This window comes from Pecten maximus, chromosome 8 (genome assembly GCF_902652985.1).
Source record: "Pecten maximus chromosome 8, xPecMax1.1, whole genome shotgun sequence".
Classification (NCBI taxonomy): Eukaryota; Metazoa; Mollusca; class Bivalvia; order Pectinida; family Pectinidae; genus Pecten; species Pecten maximus.
The window spans coordinates 24,650,489-24,677,921 of NC_047022.1; the positions used below are offsets into that span (position 1 = coordinate 24,650,489).

General features: G+C 40.0%; 2 protein-coding genes across 3 annotated transcripts in view; one reads left to right on the forward strand and one right to left on the reverse strand.

Annotated features, from left to right (window-relative positions):
• Window positions 1–9,736, reverse strand: part of LOC117332913 (peroxisomal sarcosine oxidase-like) — a 33,994-nt gene extending 24,258 nt beyond the window's left edge. Inside the window, exon 1 of the mRNA XM_033891981.1 lies at window positions 9,656–9,736. The gene's annotated coding sequence lies outside the window, so the exon portion shown is untranslated. The remainder of the gene's footprint in view (window positions 1–9,655) is intronic.
• LOC117332915 (peroxisomal sarcosine oxidase-like) lies at window positions 2,767–27,433 on the forward strand. Of its 2 annotated transcripts, none has more exons than XM_033891983.1 (10): window positions 2,767–2,861; window positions 10,756–10,890; window positions 11,822–11,973; window positions 13,377–13,590; window positions 14,531–14,683; window positions 14,741–14,770; window positions 25,313–25,459; window positions 25,926–26,075; window positions 26,398–26,473; window positions 27,236–27,433. In XM_033891983.1, the coding sequence occupies exons 2-10, from the start codon at window positions 10,789–10,791 to the stop codon at window positions 27,346–27,348; spliced, it is 1,137 nt and encodes a 378-aa protein (XP_033747874.1). In that variant the 5' UTR covers window positions 2,767–2,861; window positions 10,756–10,788; the 3' UTR covers window positions 27,349–27,433. The 2 variants fall into 2 exon arrangements, with proteins under 2 accessions (XP_033747874.1, XP_033747873.1); XM_033891982.1 differs by lacking the exon at window positions 2,767–2,861 and adding an exon at window positions 9,488–9,508.

The window sequence follows — 27,433 nt, forward strand, 5'->3', positions numbered from 1 at the left end:
ATATGTTGAGAAACTTTATTTCGAAAAATTAAACCGATTGGGATGAGTATATTCCTATGCTGATGACGGCCTACAGGTCCTCAGAGCATGAAGCCACAGGATTTAGTCCTTGCACACTGATGCTGGGAAGGGAGATCAATCTTCCTGTAGATCTATGTTATGGCAGTCCTATGTAAGAGAATTATACAAATCAAACATCAGAGTACACTAGAAATATGTTAGATCACTTACTGAAAGTACATGAAGTGGCTAGACAAAATCTGAATTTGTCACACACTAGAATGAAGAAACAGTATGACAGTAAAAGTAAACAATCTACACATAATAGAGGTGACTTAGTCTGGTTATACAGTCCTGCAAGACTTATTACAAAACTTATGGCATGGACCATATACTGTTACTGAAGTTCTGAATGATGTCATATACCGTATCTAAGAGACACCTAGGTCAAAACCTAAGGTAGTCCATCATGACCATTTAAAACCCTACCAAGGTGATACAGCAAAACACTGGTTGAAATGAAATGAAATTGTTGTGTTGAACAATTTTCACTTTCTTGATTGTGCTTTAAAAATGTTGTGTTATTAAATTTGTTGTTATGAGACACTATTCAATTACCTGAAAACAGACGAATAAGTGTGATACAAAGTTTACATGAACTTGATTTAAAATATAATGTGAATGAACATCACAGTTAGTTGACAGAGTTTTATATATAATACTCAAGCAGCTTATATTACTTAATTGTCAAATCAATATTGTGTATACTATACTATGGAGCAGATCCATACTAATATGTGCTGTTAATGATAATGGGTATTTTCCTGTAATCAGATAAATATGTACTGTATAAACAAAACTACATATAATGGTATACATTGTATGAACATTCCTATGTCTTAAGGAATATATATAACTCACCCAGTCCCTCATCATCTTTCAGATGAGACTTAAGTGCACCTTGTGCCCGCTTAAAACATTCACAAAGATGGACCATGCCCGGCGCCATCTTCTGGAGCAGCATTCCATGTTGGGATACATGTGTCTAGTGTGCCAGAGGACATTCAATCGTCCGTATGCTAACCACGAGGGTTGTCGCAATGGCTTCGAGCCTGCCAACTTGATCTTGTATTGCCGTCAGACGGGGAAACAAGGAGCAGAGGCGGGTGCCCTTTTGGAGGCACTTCGTAGACGCATTCCATCTTTAATAGTTAAGGAGCCAGAGAAGTTCCCAAAATTTCCGCAGCCAGTATCCAATCAGGAGATCACACCAGCCAAGCGCCCTAGGACATGCTCGGACCTTGAAGACATCCTAGAAGACCTGCCAGAGGAACTTTCCTTTCTCACGAAGGGACATGTGGAGGCCGAGTCTCAGTATATTCAAGTACCTGCGGATGAGCCCAGTAGGACCATTTCCAGCGACCCTGTGGACCCCATCATAAATGCCCGTGTCACTTTGGACATTGGAGGAACCAAGTTTGACACCTGTAGAGAAACCCTGACTGTGGTCAGTGGTTCATTTTTCACAGATATGCTTTTGCGGAATATTTCAAATTATTTTGTTGATAGAGATTCAACTCACTTCAGGACTATCTTAAACTTTCTAAGATATGGTGGAGAAGATCAAAACTGTTCTCCTCCCTGATAATATTAGGGATCTTGTAGAATTAGAGATGGAGGCAGATTTCTATAGGTTGTACAACTTGGGGTCAAAATCAGGGAGAAATTAGATATTTTGTGTTAGATCTAGGCTAAACAGTTACATTGGGAGATACATGTTGTATATATTTTTGGGAATTTTGGATTCAGGGATTAGTCAGATTGTAACATCTGGGATAGCCGGGGGATATTATACTACATATAACAGGTTTAAACTACATTGTAAACTACTCTGTTGTTATGTTAACTTACAGTACCTGTTATTAGAAAATCAATTGTTTTCTTAAATTCTTATGCTTGTCATAATAGTTATATATATCTTGAAGTTGTTCTTGCAAAAGTGTTATATATTAACTAAACTGTAATTTAAGAGTTCCATTGTCATTTTCTCTTAAACAGTTGAAGATACTAAATATCATTTATTGTTAATGCTCCACTATGCAATTGTAAACATTTTGGATAGTATCTATAGTAGTATTGAAATGCTATTGTTTGGTACTACAATGTTATGGTTATTGGTTAAGTGATATTATTCTCAGCTACTGAAACCTTCAGTATTAACATTTTATCAATATTAATGCTCATTACATTATTGAATTTAATTATAATCAATGATATTGTTATTACAGTTGAAATTGAAGTGATCAAAGTTATGTTCTAACATAAGTTAAATGCTTCAATTTTCATCACTGCGTGACATTCATGGCAATGTTGTTACTGTAAGAAGATTTATGTCAGGTTTTTTTTTTTTAAATATTCGTGTATTTTTCTGTCTCGAAGACATTACATGCTATTAACTGATATGTGAGTGTCGAGTCACGAGTTTTAATAGGGCATACCTATCGTATGTACATCCAATATCGTTTTATAGGTCGATATTTTCGTCGTTATCTTATTGTATCATCTTTAATTTGGAGACCAAATGTTGTCTAGGAGGAGGGCAGTGTTACGAAATATGTGTATTGTTTGTTAGCCTACTCAGGCTACTGTTAGATATGTAGTGATCGGTGACCTGTATGTGTATACATGTGTGGGTGGTGTGCCAGCTTGACTGTGTTAAGAGAAGCGTCTGAGCAACCCCGCGCATGCGTAGGAGACATTCGGGTGACAGACCTGCAGACAGCTGACAGCTAACGCGGACCAGAGCGCTATACCTACTTTATCGACTCAACCGCCTATATCCACCAACGTTCAAGTACTAGGTAAGTGCTTCAATGGTGTCAGAAGTGCTTGAGCTACGCCAGGACGGGTTATATTGAATTTTTAATTCATATTTCTCACTTTACAAAAGTCAGAATTGTATCGGTATTGTTGCACGATTTTTTTCTAAGTTTTATGTCCGTGAGAGTTCTGTATACAATTTAAATTGATTTTTAATTAATTTATATTGAATTTTCATGCAGATTAACTTCCTTGTTATAAGTTTTTTGTAATGAAACAACTTTAGCGAACTTTGTTATTTACGGTCCAGTGTTGAACATATGACACTTCGTACAATGCCGTTTAAAATAAATTACGCTACGGAGGAGGAGATGATACAATGCCTGCCAAGGATTGGAATCAAAAGGGCGAGTAGGTTGGTGTACTTGAGGGAAACAGAGGGGGCAATAACCTCTGATACTTTAAGTACAGTTCTGAAGGCAGACCTCAGTCAGGACCTTTTAAATCTTATAGATTTTGAGGTAAGGCCAGCTACATTACAGGTCCCCGACGCGGGATTTATAGATATGACAGGCATACATCGCTGGAACACCTCGAGCCCTACATCTGTCCCTATGTTACAACCACATGTTGGAACAGAAATCTTAACCCCGGAAACAATCAACCAGAACATAATAAGACCAGACAGCAGTATGCTCTCAGATTTAGTTAGGGGTGCGATGAAGGGAATGGAAACAGGGTCACCGGGTGCAAAATGTAAACCCAATGAGGATAAAGGTTATAGCTGGGAAAGGTACGGGATGGACGTTTGATTCGAAACTACGGCCTTCTCACACAGAGCCCTCAAAAACAACAAGACTTTTTAACAAGGACTGTCTACTTAAGGATTCCTCGTTGTCATCGGGAGAGAGCAGTGTTGCAGATTTGGAGAGGAGACTATCGAATCTGCGTATGTCAACTGACAACAATTTGATTTTTAATCAAACTAAGCTGGAGCCTCCATCCAAGTCTGACAGGAGTCTCAACAGGAGCCATTATCAGTATCTTTGTTCAAGTCTGCTGAGGAAATAAAAAGGCAACTGATTGAGCAGCATGCACAACAATTAGAATTAATTTCGCGTTTGGAGCATGCAACATCTGGATCTCTGTCTAGGACAACAAAGCGGTCTTGTAGATCACTTAAGCAGGAGGATGTCAACAAAGAAAAAGGACACACTGATTTATCTGCTAGGCCTTCTAGGTCTATTAATAAGGGTAAGTCTAATGTAAAACCTACACTGTCCAGTTCTAGGATGTCCATAGAATCCAGTATGCATGGTCAGACAGATCGGTGTTCTACATCAGCATCTGTCGACACAAGGTCCCCGTCTCACACAAGTTCACTGAAGGGTCAAAAAGGTGACCGATACTCTAGACACCGTCGCCAGTCACCTAGGACTACAACCTCGCATGGTAAGTCTGAAATCCAGGATTCGCGTACACGTAAAGGTTCCATAGACTCAAGGTCGTCTCGATCAGAGTTCAAGGTCACGCGCGCGAAAGGGTCAAGGTCGGACAAACACCAAAGGTCGCGTTCGAGGTCATCAAGCTCGTCCTCGCCATAGGGGAGGTACTTATCTGACAAAAGTCAGCATAAGGAACACAAATCCTCTAAATCGCGATATCACAAAAGTAAGCGCGAGGGAACAAAGTCAAAATTGTACTTTAGTTCTTCAAATGATTCCTCCAACACCAGTTCTGAGGAAGGAAGTCTGGAGCGGTTTTCTAAATCGCGAAGGGGTAACCCAACAAAGCTACCCAAAAACCTAAAGTATGATGGGAAAACAAACTGGCTGTCCTTCAAACAGAAGTTCGAGAGCTTCAGGTCTGTTCTACGGTGGTCAGATACTGAGAGCAGGGATTATCTTATCTGGAGCCTCGATGGTAAAGCCTTAGACTTCATAACCACCAGTATGGGTATTGCCGGCTCATATAGAAGAATAATGAAGAGGCTAGAAGGACGATTTGGTGCCAAGGAGCTGAAGGAAACCTCTAAAGCTAAGTTTCATCAAGCCCAACAGAAGCAGGATGAATCACTGGAAGACTGGGCTGATAGAGTGATGACTTTGGCTACACCAGCATTTAGAGATTTGCCAGACAAGTATGCTCATCGGGAGGCAATCTCAAAATTTTGTCAGGGTTGTGTGGACAAAGAGGCAGGGAAGCACGCTTGTTTTGCTAACAACGGCCCTGGACAAGGTAAAACAGCACCAGTACATCACCCAGGCTGTGGACGGCAAGTCTAAAAAGAAGGCAAAGGATGAAGTTACCATCAATGCCGTGGAGTCCATGTCGCAGGCCAAGGTAGAAACAATGATAGAGAAGGCTCTAAGTCGTTTTACCGACAAGTTCACCAAGGCTAAGGAGGACAGGAAGGAGAAAATAACAAAATCTTCTAACAGCGCCTGTTTCTTCTGTAAGAAAACTGGTCATTTCAAGAAGGATTGCGACAAGTATAAGAAATGGCTACAAAAGAAAAAGGATGGGGATACAAATGACTCCGCACCAGATTTAAACACCAAAGGTTCAAGTGTGTAGGCCAAACCCCTGAGCCAGGACAAGATGGCCGTCCAGAAAGAACAGAGGTGGAGATAGTACAGGTATTTAGGGTACGTCCAGGATCATCATCCATACCGATAATCGTCGGGGACGTCCCAATCACAGCAAGGATGGACTCTGGAGCAGAGATAACTATTCTGTCAACAGCAATATATGATAGACTGGGGAAAAAACCACGCAAGGTGAAGGATGCTATCATGTATATGGCGGACCAGGATTCGGCTATGAACGGCTTCATTATTAACCTATCGGTATGAGACTAGGGAATCACTCATTCCAACACAGAGTTTATGTAGCACCAATAAATGAGGAAATGTTATTGGGTCATGATCTTCTTCATCACTGAGGAGCAATTCATGACATGCAGACAGACACACTCATTCTAGAGGATGAACGGATTCCAATTTGTACAAAATTTAGGGATGATAAGCCTGTAGTCGCCAGAGTCACAACTACCAGACGAATTGTTGTACCTCCTAACTCTGTAGTAAGAGTGTCGGGGAAAATGGATTGTTCGTTGAACGACTACTTTATTGAATCTTTCAACGATCTTGGTTTATCCGTCCCCCGCACGGTGCGGAATTCCAATACAGCTCCTGTAGTATGTTTAGTCAACCCAAGCAACAACTTTAAAACAGTTAAGCCGGGACAAATCATTGCTTATGCATATGAAGTGGACAAGATATTTCGGGAACCCCATACCCAATCAGTGAGTATCCATAGCAGAAATTCTGATCCAGAGGCAACTAATGTGGGCAGGAAGTTTAGCAAAGAGGTAACTAATGTGGACCCAGAACTTGTCAAGGGGATTTCTAATCCTGAAGTCCATGAGGTATTGCTACCGGACACGGTGATACAGGAGTTACCGTCTCATTTGAGGACTGTATTTGAGGACTCCACCAAGCATCTTACAGCAGATCAAGCGACACAACTAAAGTGCCTGCTGGGCAACTACAGCGAAGTGTTTGCGGAAGCTGATTTTGACTTGGGAAGTTTTACGGAAATCGAACATCAGATTGACACAGGGGATGCTAAACTGATTAAACAGAGAATGCGGCGTACTCCAGCTAATCTGATTATCAGTAGGATTTTCAGATTCTGGTTAGTTCGTCTCAACCCAGAAGTTCAGCCCCACCAATCCAGTGGATTACCCCGGTTCTGCACTCCCCAGGATGGACTAGAGGCTTTCATCATAAGGTTGGGGGGAGTGTAGTGATCGGTGACCTGTATGTGTATACATGTGTGGGTGGTGTGCGAGCTTGACTGTGTTAAGAGAAGCGTCTGAGCGACCCCGCGCATGCGTAGGAGACATTCGCAGTGGCGTAGGAAGCGGGGGGCAGGGGGGCAATTGCCCCCCCCCCCCCCACTTTTTACAGTGGGGGGGCAAACATATATTTTTGCCCCCCCCCCCCCCCCCCCCCCACACACACACACTTTTTGACATCCAAAATCTTAAAAAGGGGAAAAAACACGAATTTATATATTCATTTCGATAAATATCTCTATATTTTCGAACCGATAATGTTTTCTTGAAGGCAACGATAAAAACTTTATCTTGTACATCCGGAACATTCCTACTTTTATACTAGTATATCAATCCTCAGACCTGTGTGTCGGTCGTCTGCAATAGCCTGGTAAGTCAATATTTATATCTTAATACGAAATTTTGCTTAACTTCATCACATAGATTCAATAAGTTGATGATAATTTGTGAAGTTAATTGAGTTCATAATGAGAACAAGACAGAAACACAACATGAATAAGAATGCGCGGTTTTAACGTGAATAGAGTGATACTAATTACCGACAGGTACGAGGAAATACAAAACAAATTAGGCTCGCGCCTACGGCGCTCGCTTTATCACTAAATTACTGCCCCCCTTTCTATTGCAGATCCACAGGGGGGCTTCGCCACCCTGGGACCCGCTGGGCGGCCCCCCAGACCTCTCGCAAAAAGGAGAAAAAAAATCGTCTCGCGCCTAAGGCGCTCGCATGATCACTTAATTACTGGACCCCCTTTCGAAAACTCCTGGATCCGCGCCTGATCCCGAATTATTGGAAATGTGCTATATTCATTTTCCGCAGAGGGCTTAGACCCCCTTGAACCCCATATCAGGGCGCTGCCCTGGACCCGCTGGGCGGCCCCTCAGACCCCTCTTAAAAAAAAGGAAAAAAATCGGCTCCCGCCTATGGCGCTCGCATTATTACTAAATTACTGGACCCCCCGCCCTTTCGAAAATCCTGGCCGGGCCTGGTGATTCATGTTTTGCCATAAATAATATGTCCTGATTTGCTAAAATGACTTATTTTGTACTACATAAATTATCAAAATTATCATGGGATGTTGAAATGATAATTATTGGCTAATTTTGCGGAGATGGCATACGATTTGTTTAGTGCGTAAAATTTAAGGTTAAAAAATTTTTTTGCCCCCCCCCCCCCCCTTTTTTTTGACGACTTCCTACGCCACTGATTCGGGTGACAGACCTGCAGACAGCTGACAGCTAACGCGGACCAGAGCGCTATACCTACTTTATCGACTCAACCGCCCCTATCCACCAACGGTGTCTTCCCACTCAGCCAACATATCCTATTTTAACATTGGGGGTAGGAACAATAGAGAACAATAGGCACTAATTACAGGTAAGTTATAGCCTGTTTTGGAGAAGTACTTGATTCTCAGGTTACCTGTGTTACCGGTATTACCTGTGCTACATGCTGTTATCAGTTTGTAGATAATGTATACGAAATGTATATGTATCACAAATACTTTTATTATATTAAAAAAATTAAAATAAAATAACTCAAATTTTCATAAATTACTGAAAATAATTCATTTTTCTATATCTTTCATTGTTAAAAATTTCACACTTTATCATAAATATTATGTTTTATAAATAAAACAGAAAATACGTTTTTTCAATTTTTACCTTTACATTGAAAGGTCACATTATCAATACGTTTAAGTCAACGTTACCTGTTTCATTGTAATATATAACAGGTATATATAATGTACTTAAGAGAAAACGATTAAAAACAAAACACTTTAAATCACATTTTAATAGTTCAAGTAAAACAAATCATGTATAATAGTGAAACTGATTGAATAATAAAGCACAAATCAGTATAATCGTAGAAAGCACGGATAAAGTTCACAATATCACCAAAGTCAATTAATCATATCGGCGGTTCTCATATATGCAGTCTTCACCTACGAAATTATTCACGTAATAAATAGTTCAATCTTATTATTACAAAGAAATACTAGTCTATATAATTGTCACTTCCTTTAACACGAGTATATGGTAATCATAACCCTTGCAAGTTCAAGTTGCTTTATGAAATTGAATGTTAAATTACGCTTGTATATAATGTTTAGAATACACAAGTTCCATTTCTCAAAGTATATCATAAACACTTAGGTCCCTTTATGAAACTGAATGTTAATGTTCAGGAAACAGTAAGTGTTCAGAGAAAAATAACTAATGGATCTGGTAAAATGATTGGACCAAGGTGTATACTGTTTATTGTAATTTTGAGGGAATAACAATTGGTTGTTTTTGTGTTGGTTACATACACATACTCTTATAAACAGTTTTGACTACATATCATTAAGTTTATGCCGTTAACTCTTTATGTGATTTTAACAAAATGCACCTTTATTTTTGTAAGAATTAGTTGCTTATTATAAGATAGTAATCATATCTAATTGAAAGGGGGAAAAGAACAAGGGAAAAAATGATTGAAAGTACACTGTATATCATTGTTACCTGTATATGGTGCATTTTTAATTATGAAAGATTTTTCCGTTATTTCATTTTTGAAGTGTTGTGTACTATCATTATTAATATAAGTAATAAATTATCAGTATATGTATTCTGTTATTAATACGTACACATGAATGTATATTTTTAAAGGTATTCTTAAACATTTTCATCACTTTTATTGTTAGTCACCTTTGAGTCCCATGTATACGTATACTGAAACAGACTATACCTACATTTTCCACAGGTAAACTCAGGTAATGTTTATATAGCAAAAACAACATGTTGGCTGAGTGGGAATGAACCCCACCAACGTTCAAGTACAAGGTAAGTGCTTCAGATCAGCTGATTGTAGCTCGCTATCTAAATTGTTGTTTTACTAATTAATTATTAAGTATTTACGCTATTCCTATGTATTATATCTAGGATAGTATCTAAAACTTGTTATAACAACAATCGCTAGGTCATATTTACGTCTAAGTATCCTCTAATGCTGTCAGAAGTGACTTAATACGTCCTCTTCTGGGCGCTGACATCTTTGTTTATCTGCCGCTGTGTTAAACTATGGAAATACATACGTAGGATATCATTGGTTGATTGTATAAATCGCGTCGTGTCATTGGTCGGTCGGTTTTACGCTAAACCTCCGATGCGCATGTCTGTTGTCTCAGCGGTCGCACATCGGGGTGTCTTCCTCACTCCAGTCATCTGTGCGGCAGCATTATTGTTTCGCCAGATAGCAAGGTAATATTTTATCACTTTGGAAGCTCCATCTTTTTGTTAAATGTTTTAAATTGTTAAACGGCACCAGGCACGTTACATTTATTGATAATTATTACTAGATTTATTTTTATAAATCATTTAAAGTAATATTTTTACTCCGTCTGCTAGGGGTTGCCCCGAGTAGAGCCCCGAATAGTTCCCCCAATCGGATGCCCCGAATGGAAGTGACGTAATAGAAGGATTTCCCCCAACATTCTCGGGGAAAGCCCCAAGTCCCCAACTTACGGTCCCCAACATTAAGGCCGACCAGTGGCCCCGACCATATTATTTATGTAATCTTTAAATACATATAAATATTACTTTAATATATAATAAACATAACACGATTATTTTATATAAATCGTTTGTTATTTCTTTATGAATTCGGATTGACCTGGGACGAGGAAACTTTGTTTACTTCGTTTATTGTTTACTTTCCTCCTCCCAGTGACATCTAAGATTACGAACTCATTATTGTCTGCAGCGCCTCAGGGCTAGTTTCTAGACCCCGTAAAATGCAGCAATATGTTGTAGGTGCGACAATCTCACCTTTTTAGTGCTCCAAAATCCTGTGTAAACAGTTCTGATGGGACTTCTCCCCTTGACACGGATGTCCAACCCAAGAAAATGCCAAACATTCTGTGTGTTGAAACTTTTTTATTTTGATCCTCAGATGTTGTTCTTGGCCAAGTAAGATGACAAGTTATATTTGAAATTTGGAATTTGATATAGCGAATCACTTGTGGCCAGAGTCCAATATAAAGGTCCATGAACTCGTTATCAGATATCCATATGTAACACATGTGTTGTAGATCATCCAGCCAGCTGATGGGAGGGATTGGGATATGCAGACATACGACTGTATCGTGGTGGGGGCAGGAATTGAAGGCTCGTCTACGGCATACAACCTGGTCAAGAATGGACAAGACACCTTGTTGCTCGAGCAGGTGATATTTCCTATTGTATTTTTTTTTATCATTGTTCCAATAAAACAAAATAGATAAACGCCAGCATGTCTGTCACGTGTGTTCTTAAACAATACCCTGTCCCGACGTTAAATGTAGCAGTCTCTTGACAGGTAAAAATGAATGTATCACATCTCATAAATAACGTATGTCCCATACCCTGATAAAGAACATGTCAGTCAGCTTTGTAAGGCAATACAACTTCAGATTTGCTTCTCACCACGAAAGAAATGCAAAGTAAAGTAGACATTCATTTATATTTAGTTGAAAATTTGTATAATTCAAATTCTATATGATTTATGTTTTCTTTGTAAAGTACCAAATAAGAAATATCTGGGACTTATCTGATTTCATCTTCGAGAAAACACATATGCATACGATATACAACTACATTTAGTCTTATTGACATCGCATCAATCAGCTCAGTCGCTTAGAAACCCAGATACGTAACATTAGGTGTGCATGGTTTGACGCTCGCTTCCTATGGAGATTTGTGTTTCTCGGGAAGCTGAGAAACGGGTCGGTCGTGGCTGTCGTGGCTGTGTCGTTGTGCAAGACATTTAACCATAATGGCGCTTGATGGCATGCGAAGGGCCTCCCGTATGTTGTTTAGTCAGTTAGTCACAAACTACTACAGAGGGACACCGCCTTTAAATGACTATGGCTGTCCAAGGGGCGATAAACAAATATGCATATCTCAGCAACCCCTCGTTACCAATCATATCAGCAGAGGTATGTTCAAGGGATGTTCTTATAGTCAACAATACTTTAATAATGACACACTATCAAATGATTCTAAAGATCTTAATAATCATCTACACAAACATTGAAGGTGTCGTCGATGAACTAGGAGACCCCTTTTCAAACAAACAATATATATGTTACAAAACTTTTAATATTCTGATTATTATAGTTCCCTCTTCCACATTCTCGTGGAAGTTCTCATGGACAAAGCCGAATCACGAGAATGGCTTATGGAGGCGATGACTACTATACAGAGATGATGATTGAGGCTTACAAGCTGTGGGAGGAACTGGAAAACGAGTCTGGGACAACTTTATATAAGTAAGTGGAGGAGTGTTATATAGGGTAAATTGTTGACAATTCATATCATTGTTTAAGTCGTGAAGAAGAAGAATAAGAGTTTCGCTAAAGACGGAGGATAGCAAAAGTGTCTTTAACATGTTTAGATTGACTTCCATATGATATTCACCGGAAGGCAAAATTATCTTGTATAAGACATTTTGATTGTGCGAATCTGCTGTACTCGTAATGGAACCTGCTATACCAGCAAAACTAAACCGTTTCACGTGGTTCGATTCCTGAAATGAACCACTTGGATCCAAGATGTCGGAACTGTTATGCTTCATTCATCATACTAATGTATACTTGTCAAAAACGAAACGAGCAATCTTTATTTGCGATGAAATTGTATAAATTATACGTGTTAATATATGACGGAACTATTTAGGTATTGATTTTACATCCGTCATTGTAAAAGAAAAAAAATCGTTTTTTTATCTTTGAAGCATATAGTTTGTAGAGACGTCATCATGGGAACTCACTTCAGGTTTAGTTGTGATCCATTAAATGGTGCCCTACCTATTCAGAACAGCAGGTACGAACCAAATAGAGGAACACACGGCAAGCTTTTCTTTAATTTTGGTTACTATATGATGCCGTAGTGGAAGCTACGGGTATCACCGGCTATACGTTTAGGTGCCGTAGACCGTGAGCAACCTGTCGTCATTTGTTTTATATATGATTATAAAAACTATATCATATACAGTATTTGTTGCTGATCCGAAATTAAAATGTTTTAAATTCCTGTCGTAATTGTGCTGTGTTAAATATATATTCACCATTCATATATATTTACATTCCTAATGTGGTTTGCTGATATGAACATATCAAGTGAAAACAACAAACATATGACCATGAATACACTATGAAAACCGTATGAAAACATTGTCTCTCGTGCTGATTTTCCACACATAACATCAGAAAAATATCAATACGCTTGAAAAATAGTCCTCGTTTCATTTCCGTAAATTATGTTTTCTTTGTAATCTATTTACATAAATTAAATATAATTTAATACAAATTATTGTATTCGATGTTATTTCATGTCTCTTTGTTTTAAATAACAAGCAAAAAATAAATAAATAAACTACTGCAAACTGCGGAGCGGAAGGACACGGTAAACGATGGTGCATAGGCGGGATCTCCCGGCTGTTCTAATAATTTGGCGTTTCGTCGTATACATGACAAATTTTTCTTTTTAATAAAATTTCTCGTTTTCTCGATATAATTTTTTTTAAATCAAGGTTATGTAAATATATGAATTGAATAGATTTTTTAAATTTTCATTGCGGCTATGAATACCAGTAGCTAGCTACTGGTATTCATAGCCGCAATGATATAGAGCTAATAATTGGTTGTCTTTTGTTCAATTATTGTTTATGCAGAAAAACAGGACTTTTGGCAGTCGGAAAAACCGGAAGTGATCTTATTGATGGAACGATGCAGTCGCTCCGAAAATACTCTATACCATACACAGAACTTGATGGTCGCACCTTACGGTTAAAGTATCCGATGTTGGACTACCCAGAAGACTTTGTAGGCGTTGAGGACCATAGTGGAGGTGTACTGTTCGCTGATAAATCTTTGGCGGCTTTTCAGGTTCTTTTTCTTTACCCGAAACACCCGATATACTTTGTACCGTTATTTAACTTTTTTCTTATAGTCACATAGTATAACTCAATGACAGGGATAATTAAACCAATTTACATATTGGTACTACGTACTTACCCATTTAAGATTTCTTTTTGTTTCTAGTTATCTATTTGTTTATTTATTTATTTATTGTAAATTGTATTTTTGACACAGCGACCTTGTCATAGTAAAAAAGAATGACTAAACTGTCAAGAAGGCAATGACAGAGAGTAAAATAATTTCGAGAAGTAATCCCAATCCCAATTAATTCCATAGCAAGCGCAAGGCTGGTTGAAATCGACGAATATTTAACATGTATGAATTTACCAGCTGTTTATATCGTCGATGAAGCAGAAGACACTTACCTTTTTGGAACACGTGGTCATACTCACATTGTATTGGCACGACCGGCACATGCAATTATAAAAGGCACAACATTTCTTTAATTCTAACTGGTTTTTTTATTATGCTATAGTGTACCCTGTAGTAAATTAATGAACGAACATCTTTTATTTCTTTCCACAAAATCTTACCGACATATGTGTAAGATAGAGCTCATATTATTTATATACAATGTAAGGTATTATATACATTTTTTTCTGTATTCTACAACCAGTTGATATACCTAATAAAGGACATAATTAATTATGCGTGTGTTATGATTTACCTCCCTTCGACCGTTGTACATATATATATCGTGGTTCACATTTTAAAATATCTGTCAAATTTATTGCCACATCCACTTGACTAAAAACAAAAACCATCGATAGAAGTTTATAAAGGGTTGTTTATAAACCGATCCAATGGACACCTTTATTTATAAAATTGTTAAGGAAATTCCTTCGATTTAAACTGTGACGATTATTGTAGCAGCGGAATTCAGTACACCATTATCCTTTTCTTTCAGAGCGAGTTTGTGAAGCATGGAGGCATCCTGCACGACAACGAACCAATGATTGACGTGTACCCGGGGGACATTGTGACTGTAAAAACAAACAAGGGAAGCTATCGTGGTCGTAACCTGGTACTGACTGTCGGACCCTGGGCCACAAAAGTACTACCTTCCCGTAAGGTCACAATGGTACTGACTGTCGGACCCTGGGCCACAAAAGTACTGCCTTCCCTCGGTGTCCATTTACCACTCAAGGTAAGGTCACAATGGTACTGACTGTCGGACCCTGGGCCACAAAAGTACTGCCTTCCCTCGGTGTTCATTTACCACTCAAGGTAAACATCGGTCAGTCCAATGAAAGCCACGCCGATCAGTCCAATAAAGGCCACATAAGTTAGTTAAATAAAGACCACGCCGATCAGTCTAATAAAGGCCACACTAGGTAGTCAAATAAAGACCACGCCGGTCAGCCCAATAAAGCCCACACTATATATTTAGTCATATATAGACCACGCCGATCAGTCCAATAAAGGCCACACTAGGTAGTCAAATAAAGACAACGCCGATCAGTTCAATAAAGGCCACACTAGGTAGTCAAATAAAGACCACGCCGGTCAGCCCAATAAAGGCCACACTAGGTAGTCAAATAAAGACCACGCCTATCAGTTTAATAAAGCCCACACTAGTTAGTCAAATAAATACCACACCGATCAGTTCAATAAAGGCCACACTATTTAGTCAAATGAAGACCACGCCGATCAGTCCAATAAAGGCCACACCAGGTAGTCAAATAAAGACTACACCGATCAGTCCAATAATGGCCACACCAGTTAGTCAAATAAAGACCACGCCGGTCAGCCCAATAAAGGCCACACTATGTAGTCAAATAAAGACTACGCCGATCAGTCCAATAAAGGCCACATTAGGTAGTCAAATAAAGACCACGCCGATCAGTCCAATAAAGGCCACACCAGGTAGTCGTATATAGACCACGCCGATCAGTCCAATAAACCCCACACTATTTAGTCAAATAAAGACCACGCCGGTCAGCCCAATAAACCCCACACTATTTAGTCATATATAGACCACGCCGATCAGTCCAATAAATGCCACATAAGTTAATCAAATAAAGACCACGCCGATCAGTCCAATAAAGGCCACACCAGGTAGTCAAATAAATACCATGCCGATCAGCCCAATAAAGGCCACACTAGTTAGTCAAACAAAGACCACGCCGGTCAGCCCAATAAAACCCACACTATATATTTAGTTATATATAGACCACGCCAATCAGTCCAATAAAGGCCACACTAGGTAGTCAAATAAAGACCACGCCGGTCAGTCCAATAAAGCCCAAACTATTTAGTCATATACAGACCACGCCGATCAGTCCAATAAAGCCAACACTAGTTAGTCAAATAAATACCACACCGATCAGTTCAATAAAGGCCACACAAGGTAGTCAAATAAAGACCACGCCGATCAGTCCAATAAAGGCCATGCTAGGTAGTCAAATAAATACCACGCCGATCAGTTCAATAAAGGCCACACTAGGTAGTCAAATAAAGACCACGCCGATCAGTCTAATAAAGGCCACACTAGGTAGTCAAATAAAGACCACGCCGATCAGTCCAATAAAGGCCACACTAGGTAGTCAAATAAAGACCACGCCGATCAGTCCAATAAATGCCACATAATTTAATCAAATAAAGACCACGCCGATCAGTCCAATAAAGGCCACACTAGGTAGTTAAATAAAGACCACGCCGATCAGTCCAATAAAGGCCACACTAGGTAGTCAAATAAAGACCACGCCGATCAGTCCAATAAATGCCACATAATTTAATCAAATAAAGACCACGCCGATCAGTCTAATAAAGGCCACACTAGGTAGTCAAATAAAGACCACGCCGGTCAGCCCAATAAAGCCCACACTATATATTTAGTCATATATAGACCACGCCGATCAGTCCAATAAAGGCCACACTAGGTAGTCAAATAAAGACAACGCCGATCAGTTCAATAAAGGCCACACTAGGTAGTCAAATAAAGACCACGCCGATCAGTCTAATAAAGGCCACACTAGGTAGTCAAATAAAGACCACGCCGGTCAGCCCAATAAAGGCCACACTAGGTAGTCAAATAAAGACCACGCCTATCAGTTTAATAAAGCCCACACTAGTTAGTCAAATAAATACCACACCGATCAGTTCAATAAAGGCCACACTATTTAGTCAAATGAAGACTACGCCGATCAGTCCAATAAAGGCCACAACAGGTAGTCAAATAAAGACCACGCCGTTCAGTCCAATAAAGGCCACACCAGGTAGTCAAATAAAGACCACGCCGATCAGTCCAATAAAGGCCACACTAGGTTGTCATATATAGACCACGCCGATCAGTCCAATAAAGGCCACACTAGTTAGTCAAACAAAGACCACACCGATCAGTCTAATAAAGGCCACACCAGGTAGTCAAATAAAGACCACGCCGTTCAGTCCAATAAAGGCCACACCAGGTGGTCAAATAAAGACCACGCCGATCAGTCCAATAAAGGCCACACTAGGTTGTCATATATAGACCACGCCGATCAGTCCAATAAAGGCCACACTAGTTAGTCAAATAAAGACCACGCCGGCCAGTCCAATAAAGGTCACATAAGTTAGTTAATTAAAGACCACGCCGATCAGTCCAATAACGGCCACACCAGGTAGTCAAATAAAGACTACACCGATCAGTCCAATAATGGCCACACCAGTTAGTCAAATAAAGACCACGCCGGTCAGCCCAATAAAGGCCACACTAGGTAGTCAAATAAAGACTACGCCGATCAGTCCAATAAAGGCCACACTATTTAGTCAAATAAAGACCACGCCGGTCAGCCCAATAAACCCCACACTATTTAGTCATATATAGACCACGCCGATCAGTCCAATAAATGCCACATAAGTTAATCAAATAAAGACCACGCCGATCAGTCCAATAAAGGCCACACCAGGTAGTCAAATAAATACCATGCCGATCAGCCCAATAAAGGCCACACTAGTTAGTCAAACAAAGACCACGCCGGTCAGCCCAATAAAACCCACACTATATATTTAGTTATATATAGACCACGCCAATCAGTCCAATAAAGACCACACTAGGTAGTCAAATAAAGACCACGCCGGTCAGTCCAATAAAGCCCAAACTATTTAGTCATATACAGACCACGCCGATCAGTCCAATAAAGCCAACACTAGTTAGTCAAATAAATACCACACCGATCAGTTCAATAAAGGCCACACAAGGTAGTCAAATAAAGACCACGCCGATCAGTCCAATAAAGGCCATGCTAGGTAGTCAAATAAATACCACGCCGATCAGTTCAATAAAGGCCACACTAGGTAGTCAAATAAAGACCACGCCGATCAGTCCAATAAAGGCCACACTAGGTTGTGAAATAAATACCACACCGATCAGCCCAATAAAGGCCACACTAGGTAGTTAAATAAAGACCACGCCGATCAGTCCAATAAATGCCACATAATTTAATCAAATAAAGACCACGCCGATCAGTCTAATAAAGGCCACACTAGGTAGTCAAATAAAGACCACGTCGGTCAGCCCAATAAAGCCCACACTATATATTTAGTCATATATAGACCACGCCGATCAGTCCAATAAAGGCCACACTAGGTAGTCAAATAAAGACAACGCCGATCAGTTCAATAAAGGCCACACTAGGTAGTCAAATAAAGGCCACGCCGATCAGTCCAATAAAGGCCACACTAGGTAGTCAAATAAATACCACGCCGATCAGTCCAATAAAGGCCACACTAGGTAGTCAAATAAAGACCACGCCGATCAGTCCAATAAAGGCTACACTAGGAAGTGAAATAAATACCACACCGATCAGTTCAATAAAGGCCACACTAGGTAGTCAAATAAAGACCACGCCGATCAGTTCAATAAAGGCTACACTAGGTAATCAAATAAAGACCACGCCGATCAGTCCAATAAAGGCCATGCTAGGTAGTCAAATAAATACCATGCCGATCAGTCCAATAAAGGCCATGCTAGGTAGTAAAATAAATACCACGCCGATCAGTCCAATAAAGGCCATGCTAGGTAGTAAAATAAATACCACGCCGATCAGTCCAATAAAGGCCACACTAGGTAGTCAAATAAATACCACACCGATCAGTTCAATAAAGGCCACACTAGGTAATCAAATAAAGACCACGCCGATCAGTCCAATAAAGGCCATGCTAGGTAGTCAAATAAATACCACGCCGATCAGTCCAATAAAGGCCATGCTAGGTAGTAAAATAAATACCACGCCGATCAGTCCAATAAAGGCCATGCTAGGTAGTAAAATAAAGACCACGCCGATCAGTCCAATAAAGGCCATGCTAGGTAGTAAAATAAATACCACACCGATCAGTTCAATAAAGGCCACACTAGGTAGTGAAATAAAGACCACGCCGATCAGTCCAATAAATGCCACATAATTTAATCAAATAAAGACCACGCCGATCAGTCCAATAAAGGCCACACTAGGTAGTCAAATAAAGACCACGCCGATCAGTCCAATAAATGCCATATAATTTAATCAAATAAAGACCACGCCGATCAGTCCAATAAAGGCCACACTAGGTAGTCAAATAAAGACCACGCCGATCAGCCCAATAAAGGCCACACTAGGTAGTCAAATAAAGACCACGCCGATCAGTTTAATAAAGCCCACACTAGTTAGTCAAATAAATACCACACCGATCAGTTCAATAAAGGCTACACTAGGTAGTCAAATAAAGACCACGCCGATCAGTCCAATAAAGGCCATGCTAGGTAGTCAAATAAATACCACGCCGATCAGTTCAATAAAGGCCACACTAGGTAGTCAAATAAAGACCACGCCGATCAGTCCAATAAATGCCACATAATTTAATCAAATAAAGACCACGCCGATCAGTCCAATAAAGGCCACACTAGGTAGTCAAATAAAGACCACGCCGATCGGCCCAATAAAGGCCACACTAGGTAGTCAAATAAAGACCACGCCGATCAGTTTAATAAAGCCCACACTAGTTAGTCAAATAAATACCACACCGATCAGTTCAATAAAGGCTACACTAGGTAGTCAAATAAAGACCACGCCGATCAGTCCAATAAAGGCCATGCTAGGTAGTCAAATAAATACCACGCCGATCAGTTCAATAAAGGCCACACTAGGTAGTCAAATAAAGACCACGCCGATCAGTCCAATAAAGGCCATGCTAGGTAGTCAAATAAATACCACGCCGATCAGTTCAATAAAGGCCAGACTAGGTAGTCAAATAAAGACCACGCCGGTCAGTCCAATAAAGGCCACACTAGGTAGTCAAATAAAGACCACACCGATCAGTCCAATAAAGGCCATGCTAGGTAGTCAAATAAAGACCACGCCGATCAGTCCAATAAAGGCCACACTAGGTAGTCAAATAAAGACCACGCCGGGCAGCCAAATAAAGGCCACACTAGGTAATCAAATAAAGACCACGCCGGTCAGCCAAATAAAGGCCACACTAGTTAGTCAAATAAAGGCCACGCCGATCAGTCCAATAAAACCCACACTATATATTTAGTTATATATAGATCACGCCAATCAGTCCAATAAAGGCCACACTAGGTAGTCAAATAAATACCACATCGATCAGTTCAATAAAGGCCACACTAGGTAGTAAAATAAAGACCACGCCGATCAGCCCAATAAAGACCACACTAGTTAGTCAAACAAAGACCACGCCGGTCAGCCCAATAAAACCCACACTATATATTTAGTTATATATAGACCACGCCAATCAGTCCAATAAAGGCCACACTAGGTAGTCAAATAAAGACCACGCCGGTCAGTCCAATAAAGCCCAAACTATTTAGTCATATACAGACCACGCCGATCAGTCCAATAAAGCCAACACTAGTTAGTCAAATAAATACCACACCGATCAGTTCAATAAAGGCCACACAAGGTAGTCAAATAAAGACCACGCCGATCAGTCCAATAAAGGCCATGCTAGGTAGTCAAATAAATACCACGCCGATCAGTTCAATAAAGGCCACACTAGGTAGTCAAATAAAAACCACGCCGATCAGTCCAATAAATGCCACATAATTTAATCAAATAAAGACCACGCCGATCAGTCCAATAAAGGCCACACTAGGTAGTCAAATAAAGACCACGCCGATCAGTTTAATAAAGCCCACACTAGTTAGTCAAATAAATACCACACCGATCAGTTCAATAAAGGCTACACTAGGTAGTCAAATAAAGACCACGCCGATCAGTCCAATAAAGGCCACACTAGGTAGTCAAATAAAGACCACGCCGATCAGTCCAATAAATGCCACACAAGGTAGTCAAATAAAGACCACGCCGATCAGTCCAATAAATGCCACACAAGGTAGTCAAATAAAGACCACACCGATCAGTTCAATAAAGGCTACACTAGGTAGTCAAATAAAGACCACGCCGATCAGTCCAATAAATGCCACACAAGGTAGTCAAATAAAGACCACGCCGATCAGTCCAATAAATGCCACACAAGGTAGTCAAATAAAGACCACACCGATCAGTTCAATAAAGGCTACACTAGGTAGTCAAATAAAGACCACGCCGATCAGTCCAATAAAGGCCACACAAGGTAGTCAAATAAAGACCACGCCGATCAGTCCAATAAAGGCCATGCTAGGTAGTCAAATAAAGACCACGCCGATCAGTCCAATAAATGCCACACAAGGTAGTCAAATAAAGACCACACCGATCAGTTCAATAAAGGCTACACTAGGTAGTCAAATAAAGACCACACCGATCAGTTCAATAAAGGCTACACTAGGAAATCAAATAAAGACCACGCCGGTCAGCCAAATAAAGGCCACACTAGTTAGTCAAATAAAGGCCACGCCGATCAGTCCAATAAAACCCACACTATATATTTAGTTATATATAGACCACGCCAATCAGTCCAATAAAGGCCACACTAGGTAGTCAAATAAATACCACATCGATCAGTTCAATAAAGGCCACACTAGGTAATAAAATAAAGACCACGCCGATCAGCCCAATAAAGACCACACTAGTTAGTCAAACAAAGACCACGCCGGTCAGCCCAATAAAACCCACACTATATATTTAGTTATATATAGACCACGCCAATCAGTCCAATAAAGGCCACACTAGGTAGTCAAATAAAGACCACGCCGGTCAGTCCAATAAAGCCCAAACTATTTAGTCATATACAGACCAAGCCGATCAGTCCAATAAAGCCAACACTAGTTAGTCAAATAAATACCACACCGATTAGTTCAATAAATGCCACACAAGGTAGTCAAATAAAGACCACGCCGATCAGTCCAATAAAGGCCATGCTAGGTAGTCAAATAAAGACCACGCCGATCAGTCCAATAAAGGCCACACTAGGTAGTCAAATAAAGACCACGCCGATCAGTCCAATAAATGCCACATAATTTAATCAAATAAAGACCACGCCGATCAGTCCAATAAAGGCCACACTAGGTAGTTAAATAAAGACCACGCCGATCAGTCCAATAAAGGCCACACTAGGTAGTCAAATAAAGACCACGCCGATCAGTCCAATAAATGCCACATAATTTAATCAAATAAAGACCACGCCGATCAGTCCAATAAAGGCCACACTAGGTAGTCAAATAAAGACCACGCCGGTCAGTCCAATAAAGGCCACACTAGGTAGTCAAATAAAGACCACGCCGATCAGTTTAATAAAGCCCACACTAGTTAGTCAAATAAATACCACACCGATCAGTTCAATAAAGGCTACACTAGGTAGTCAAATAAAGACCACGCCGATCAGTCCAATAAAGGCCATGCTAGGTAGTCAAATAAATACCACGCCGATCAGTTCAATAAAGGCCACACTAGGTAGTAAAATAAAGGCCACGCCGATCAGTCCAATAAAGGCCACACTAGTTAGTCAAATAAATACCACACCGATCAGTCCAATAAAGGCCATGCTAGGTAGTCAAATAAATACCACGCCGATCAGTCCAATAAAGGCCATGCTAGGTAGTCAAATAAATACCACGCCGATCAGTCCAATAAAGCCCACACTAGTTAGTCAAATAAAGACCACGCCGATCAGTCCAATAAAGGCCACACCAGGTAGTCAAATAAAGACCACGCCGATCAGTCCAATAAAGGCCACACTAGGTTGTCATATATAGACCACGCCGATCAGTCCAATAAAGGCCACACTAGTTAGTCAAATAAATACCACACCGATCAGTTCAATAAAGGCCACACAAGGTAGTCAAATAAAGACCACGCCGATCAGTCCAATAAAGGCCATGCTAGTTAGTCAAATAAAGACCACGCCGATCAGTCCAATAAAGGCCACACCAGGTAGTCAAATAAAGACCACGCCGATCAGTCCAATAAAGGCCACACTAGGTTGTCATATATAGACCACGCCGATCAGTCCAATAAAGGCCACACTAGTTAGTCAAATAAATACCACACCGATCAGTTCAATAAAGGCCACACAAGGTAGTCAAATAAAGACCACGCCGATCAGTCCAATAAAGGCCATGCTAGGTAGTCAAATAAAGACCACGCCGATCAGTCCAATAAAGGCCACATAATTTAATCAAATAAAGACCACGCCGATCAGTCCAATAAAGGCCACACTAGGTAGTTAAATAAAGACCACGCCTATCAGTCCAATAAAGGCCACACTAGGTAGTCAAATAAAGACCACGCCGATCAGTCCAATAAATGCCACATAATTTAATCAAATAAAGACCACGCCGATCAGTCCAATAAAGGCCACACTAGGTAGTCAAATAAAGACCACGCCGGTCAGCCCAATAAAGGCCACACTAGGTAGTCAAATAAAGACCACGCCGATCAGTTTAATAAAGCCCACACTAGTTAGTCAAATAAATACCACACCGATCAGTTCAATAAAGGCTACACTAGGTAGTCAAATAAATACCACGCCGATCAGTCCAATAAAGGCCATGCTAGGTAGTCAAATAAATACCACGCCGATCAGTTCAATAAAGGCCACACTAGATAGTAAAATAAAGACCACGCCGATCAGTTCAATAAAGGCCACACTAGGTAATCAAATAAAGACCACGCCGGTCAGCCAAATAAAGGCCACACTAGTTAGTCAAATAAAGGCCACGCCGATCAGTCCAATAAAACCCACACTATATATTTAGTTATATATAGACCACGCCAATCAGTCCAATAAAGGCCACACTAGGTAGTCAAATAAATACCACATCGATCAGTCCAATAAAGGCCCCACTAGGTAATCAAATAAAGACCACGCCGGGCAGCCAAATAAAGGCCACACTAGGTAGTCAAATAAAGACCACGCCGGTCAGCCCAATAAAGGCCACACTAGGTAGTCAAATAAAGACCACGCCGGTCAGTCCAATAAAGCCCAAACTATTTAGTCATATACAGACCACGCCGATCAGTCCAATAAAGCCAACACTAGTTAGTCAAATTAATACCACACCGATCAGTTCAATAAAGGCCACACTAGGTAGTCAAATAAAGACCACGCCGATCAGTCCAATAAAGGCCATGCTAGGTAGTCAAATAAATACCATGCCGATCAGTTCAATAAAGGCCACACTAGGTAGTCAAATAAAGACCACGCCGATCAGTCCAATAAAGGCCACACTAGGTTGTGAAATAAATACCACACCGATCAGTCCAATAAAGGCCACACTAGGTAGTCAAATAAAGGCCACGCCGATCAGTCAAATAAAGGCCACACTAGGTAGTCAAATAAAGACCACGCCGATCAGTCCAATAAAGGCCACACTAGGTTGTGAAATAAATACCACACCGATCAGCCCAATAAAGGCCACACTAGGTAGTTAAATAAAGACCACGCCGATCAGTCCAATAAAGGCCACACTAGGTAGTCAAATAAAGACCACGCCGATCAGTCCAATAAATGCCACATAATTTAATCAAATAAAGACCACGCCGATCAGTCCAATAAAGGCCACACTAGGTAGTCAAATAAAGACCACGCCGATCAGTCCAATAAATGCCACATAATTTAATCAAATAAAGACCACGCCGATCAGTCCAATAAAGGCCACACCAGGTAGTCAAATAAAGACCACGCCGGTCAGCCCAATAAAGGCCACACTAGGTAGTCAAATAAAGACCACGCCGATCAGTTTAATAAAGCCCACACTAGTTAGTCAAATAAAGACCACGCCGATCAGTCCAATAAAGGCCATGCTAGGTAGTCAAATAAAGGACACGCCGATCAGTCCAATAAAGGCCACACTAGGTAGTCAAATAAATACCACACCGATCAGTTCAATAAAGGCTACACTAGGTAGTCAAATAAAGACCACGCCGATCAGTCCAATAAAGGCAATGCTAGGTAGTCAAATAAATACCACGCCGATCAGTTCAATAAAGGCTACACTAGGTAGTAAAATAAAGACCACGCCGATCAGTTCAATAAAGGCCACACTAGGTAGTCAAATAAATACCACACCGATCAGTCCAATAAAGGCCATACTAGGTAGTCAAATAAAGGACACGCCGATCAGTTCAATAAAGGCCACACTAGGTAGTCAAATAAATACCACACCGACCAGTCCAATAAAGGTCACATTTTAGTCGATGTAGGTCACAAAATTTTATCCAACTCTAGCCACACATATTATTGTATCAAAGATGGCATCCACAATAAATAACGGTCCTGTCTGAAGGGAGTTCTGTATCATAGACGATGTTATTATATTTCTATTTTCTAGACATTACGTATTAGTGTGCTTTACTGGAAAGAGAAAACTCCGGGAATATACGGCGCCGAAACATTTCCTATATTTTTGGAGGACTATGCAATAGGGGAGTACGATATCTATGGACTGCCAAGTTTAGAGTACCCAGGGCTGTACAAGGTAATTAAAAGTTAAGCTCAGTTTCTACGATCTCAATGACGTGTCTGTACAATTTCCGGATTTGCGTAAAGTTGCCAAAGAGACAAAAATGACGGTATCACCTTATAAACATCAAATAAGTCAGTGGTATCACCATAATCATTGATATGGTTGAAATGCAATTATACCTGTGCTACATCAAATAGCTTCCAATGCCTCTTTAAATTACAGGGGTACGAGGTAGTGGTAATAATGGACTCGTATTATGCAATGAAAAGAATTATATAACAGGACAATTCTATGACGCGCCAACCCAGATTTGATAAGACTATGTATAGTGTAAACATAGGTCGGACATGTCGGTTTGTAACACGTGTGTACGGCTTACTTTAAATATTTTTAATAGCATGTTCGCACGAATCAAAGAGAAAAAAACAAAACCAAAATATATATAAAAATAAATAATTATTATTACTTATAATTTCAGATGTGTTTGCACTCTGGTCCAGAAATAGACCCTGACAGACGAGATGATGCTGACAGCACCTGGGTGATAGATAATGTGAAACAGTTTGTAGCTAAACACTTTCCTTGTCTGGAGCAGCATCCTGCTATCATAGAGACGTGTATTTATACAGTTAGTAACAGTGACCTTTGACCTGTCTGCTACATTGATGTTAACTTTCCACTATTAAGTGCAAACATGGAATACGGTTCTTATTACTTCTTTCTCCATCTGTAGCTCTAAGAAAACCAATAGTACCTAGTCATTAAGCACAAAAACATCAATTGAAAAATAGTTTATATATATATTTAACACCCTGTTTTCAGATTAAACCTCAAGGAAACCAAGAATTCAAGATGATTCCATTTTCACCTCATTATATTAATCAATAATAGATGGTATTCATGTTAAGCATGTTTTAAAAAAATGTTTTCAATTGGCTATTTCTCCCTAGAACACTCCAGACCACGACTTCGTACTGGATAGACATCGGGACTGGAAGAACATAGTCATCGGAGCTGGCTTCTCTGGTGAGTTAATTTCTCAACTAAAAAAACAACCATAAGTTTGATGGGGCTGGATCTGCTGGTGTATATCCTTTCATTCCAGTTTTTTTTATTTCAGCAGTCATCACAATGCTTTCAAACGCTCATCAAATGAGCTTAAGATAAAGATTATCCTTAGCCAGAGGAAACAGCCCGGCGATAACTTTTTGAGCTTTCAAGGGGTGGTAACAACGATGAGTGCGAAAGCAAAAAATGATACTGACACACTTTAAGCTGTATTATATATAGATTTGCATTAAAAGTCATCCCCAAAATTAAAAGGAAAATAAGTCCAGGTGCTCCGGCAAAGAAAGCGTTTCCAGCTTCATCGACGACAGCAGGCATAAATCTAGGTTAAATCAGGGTTCAGTCATATTTAGAGTTAGGAAAAGGTTTTGGCAAAGTATACAAGGTTCCATAGTCATATATATCTTAGTATCTTAATTTTGTTTATATTTAGTTATTTGAAGTTAGTATTGGAAAGAAACTATTTACAACCTGAACTGATACCACTGTTCAAAATCTAGACGCAGCATACAAGGAAGCTGCAATCGTCGATGACGTGATTCGGGCAATCGTACAAGACACACAAATCTGTTCAGAATCTTCATAAGGTTGAAGGAGGTCAAAAATCCACGGTAGAATCCAACAACCAATCGCGGATGTACTGTTTTCTGTATAACGAGTATTTAACCAATGTTACTTTTACGTTACCAGATATACACACCAAGTCTCTTTGCTTTACAGGGCATGGTTTCAAACTGTCACCCGTTGTAGGAAAAGTTTTGTCTGAACTGGTCATGCAGAAGACTCCGTCCTACCAGCTTTCTCATTTTAGAATAGATCGGTTTAACAAGTAATCCTAAATATGAAACATGATATATTGACAACAAGATGTTAACAGTTGATGTCAATAGTACTGGAGAAATAAAATATGTTACTTAA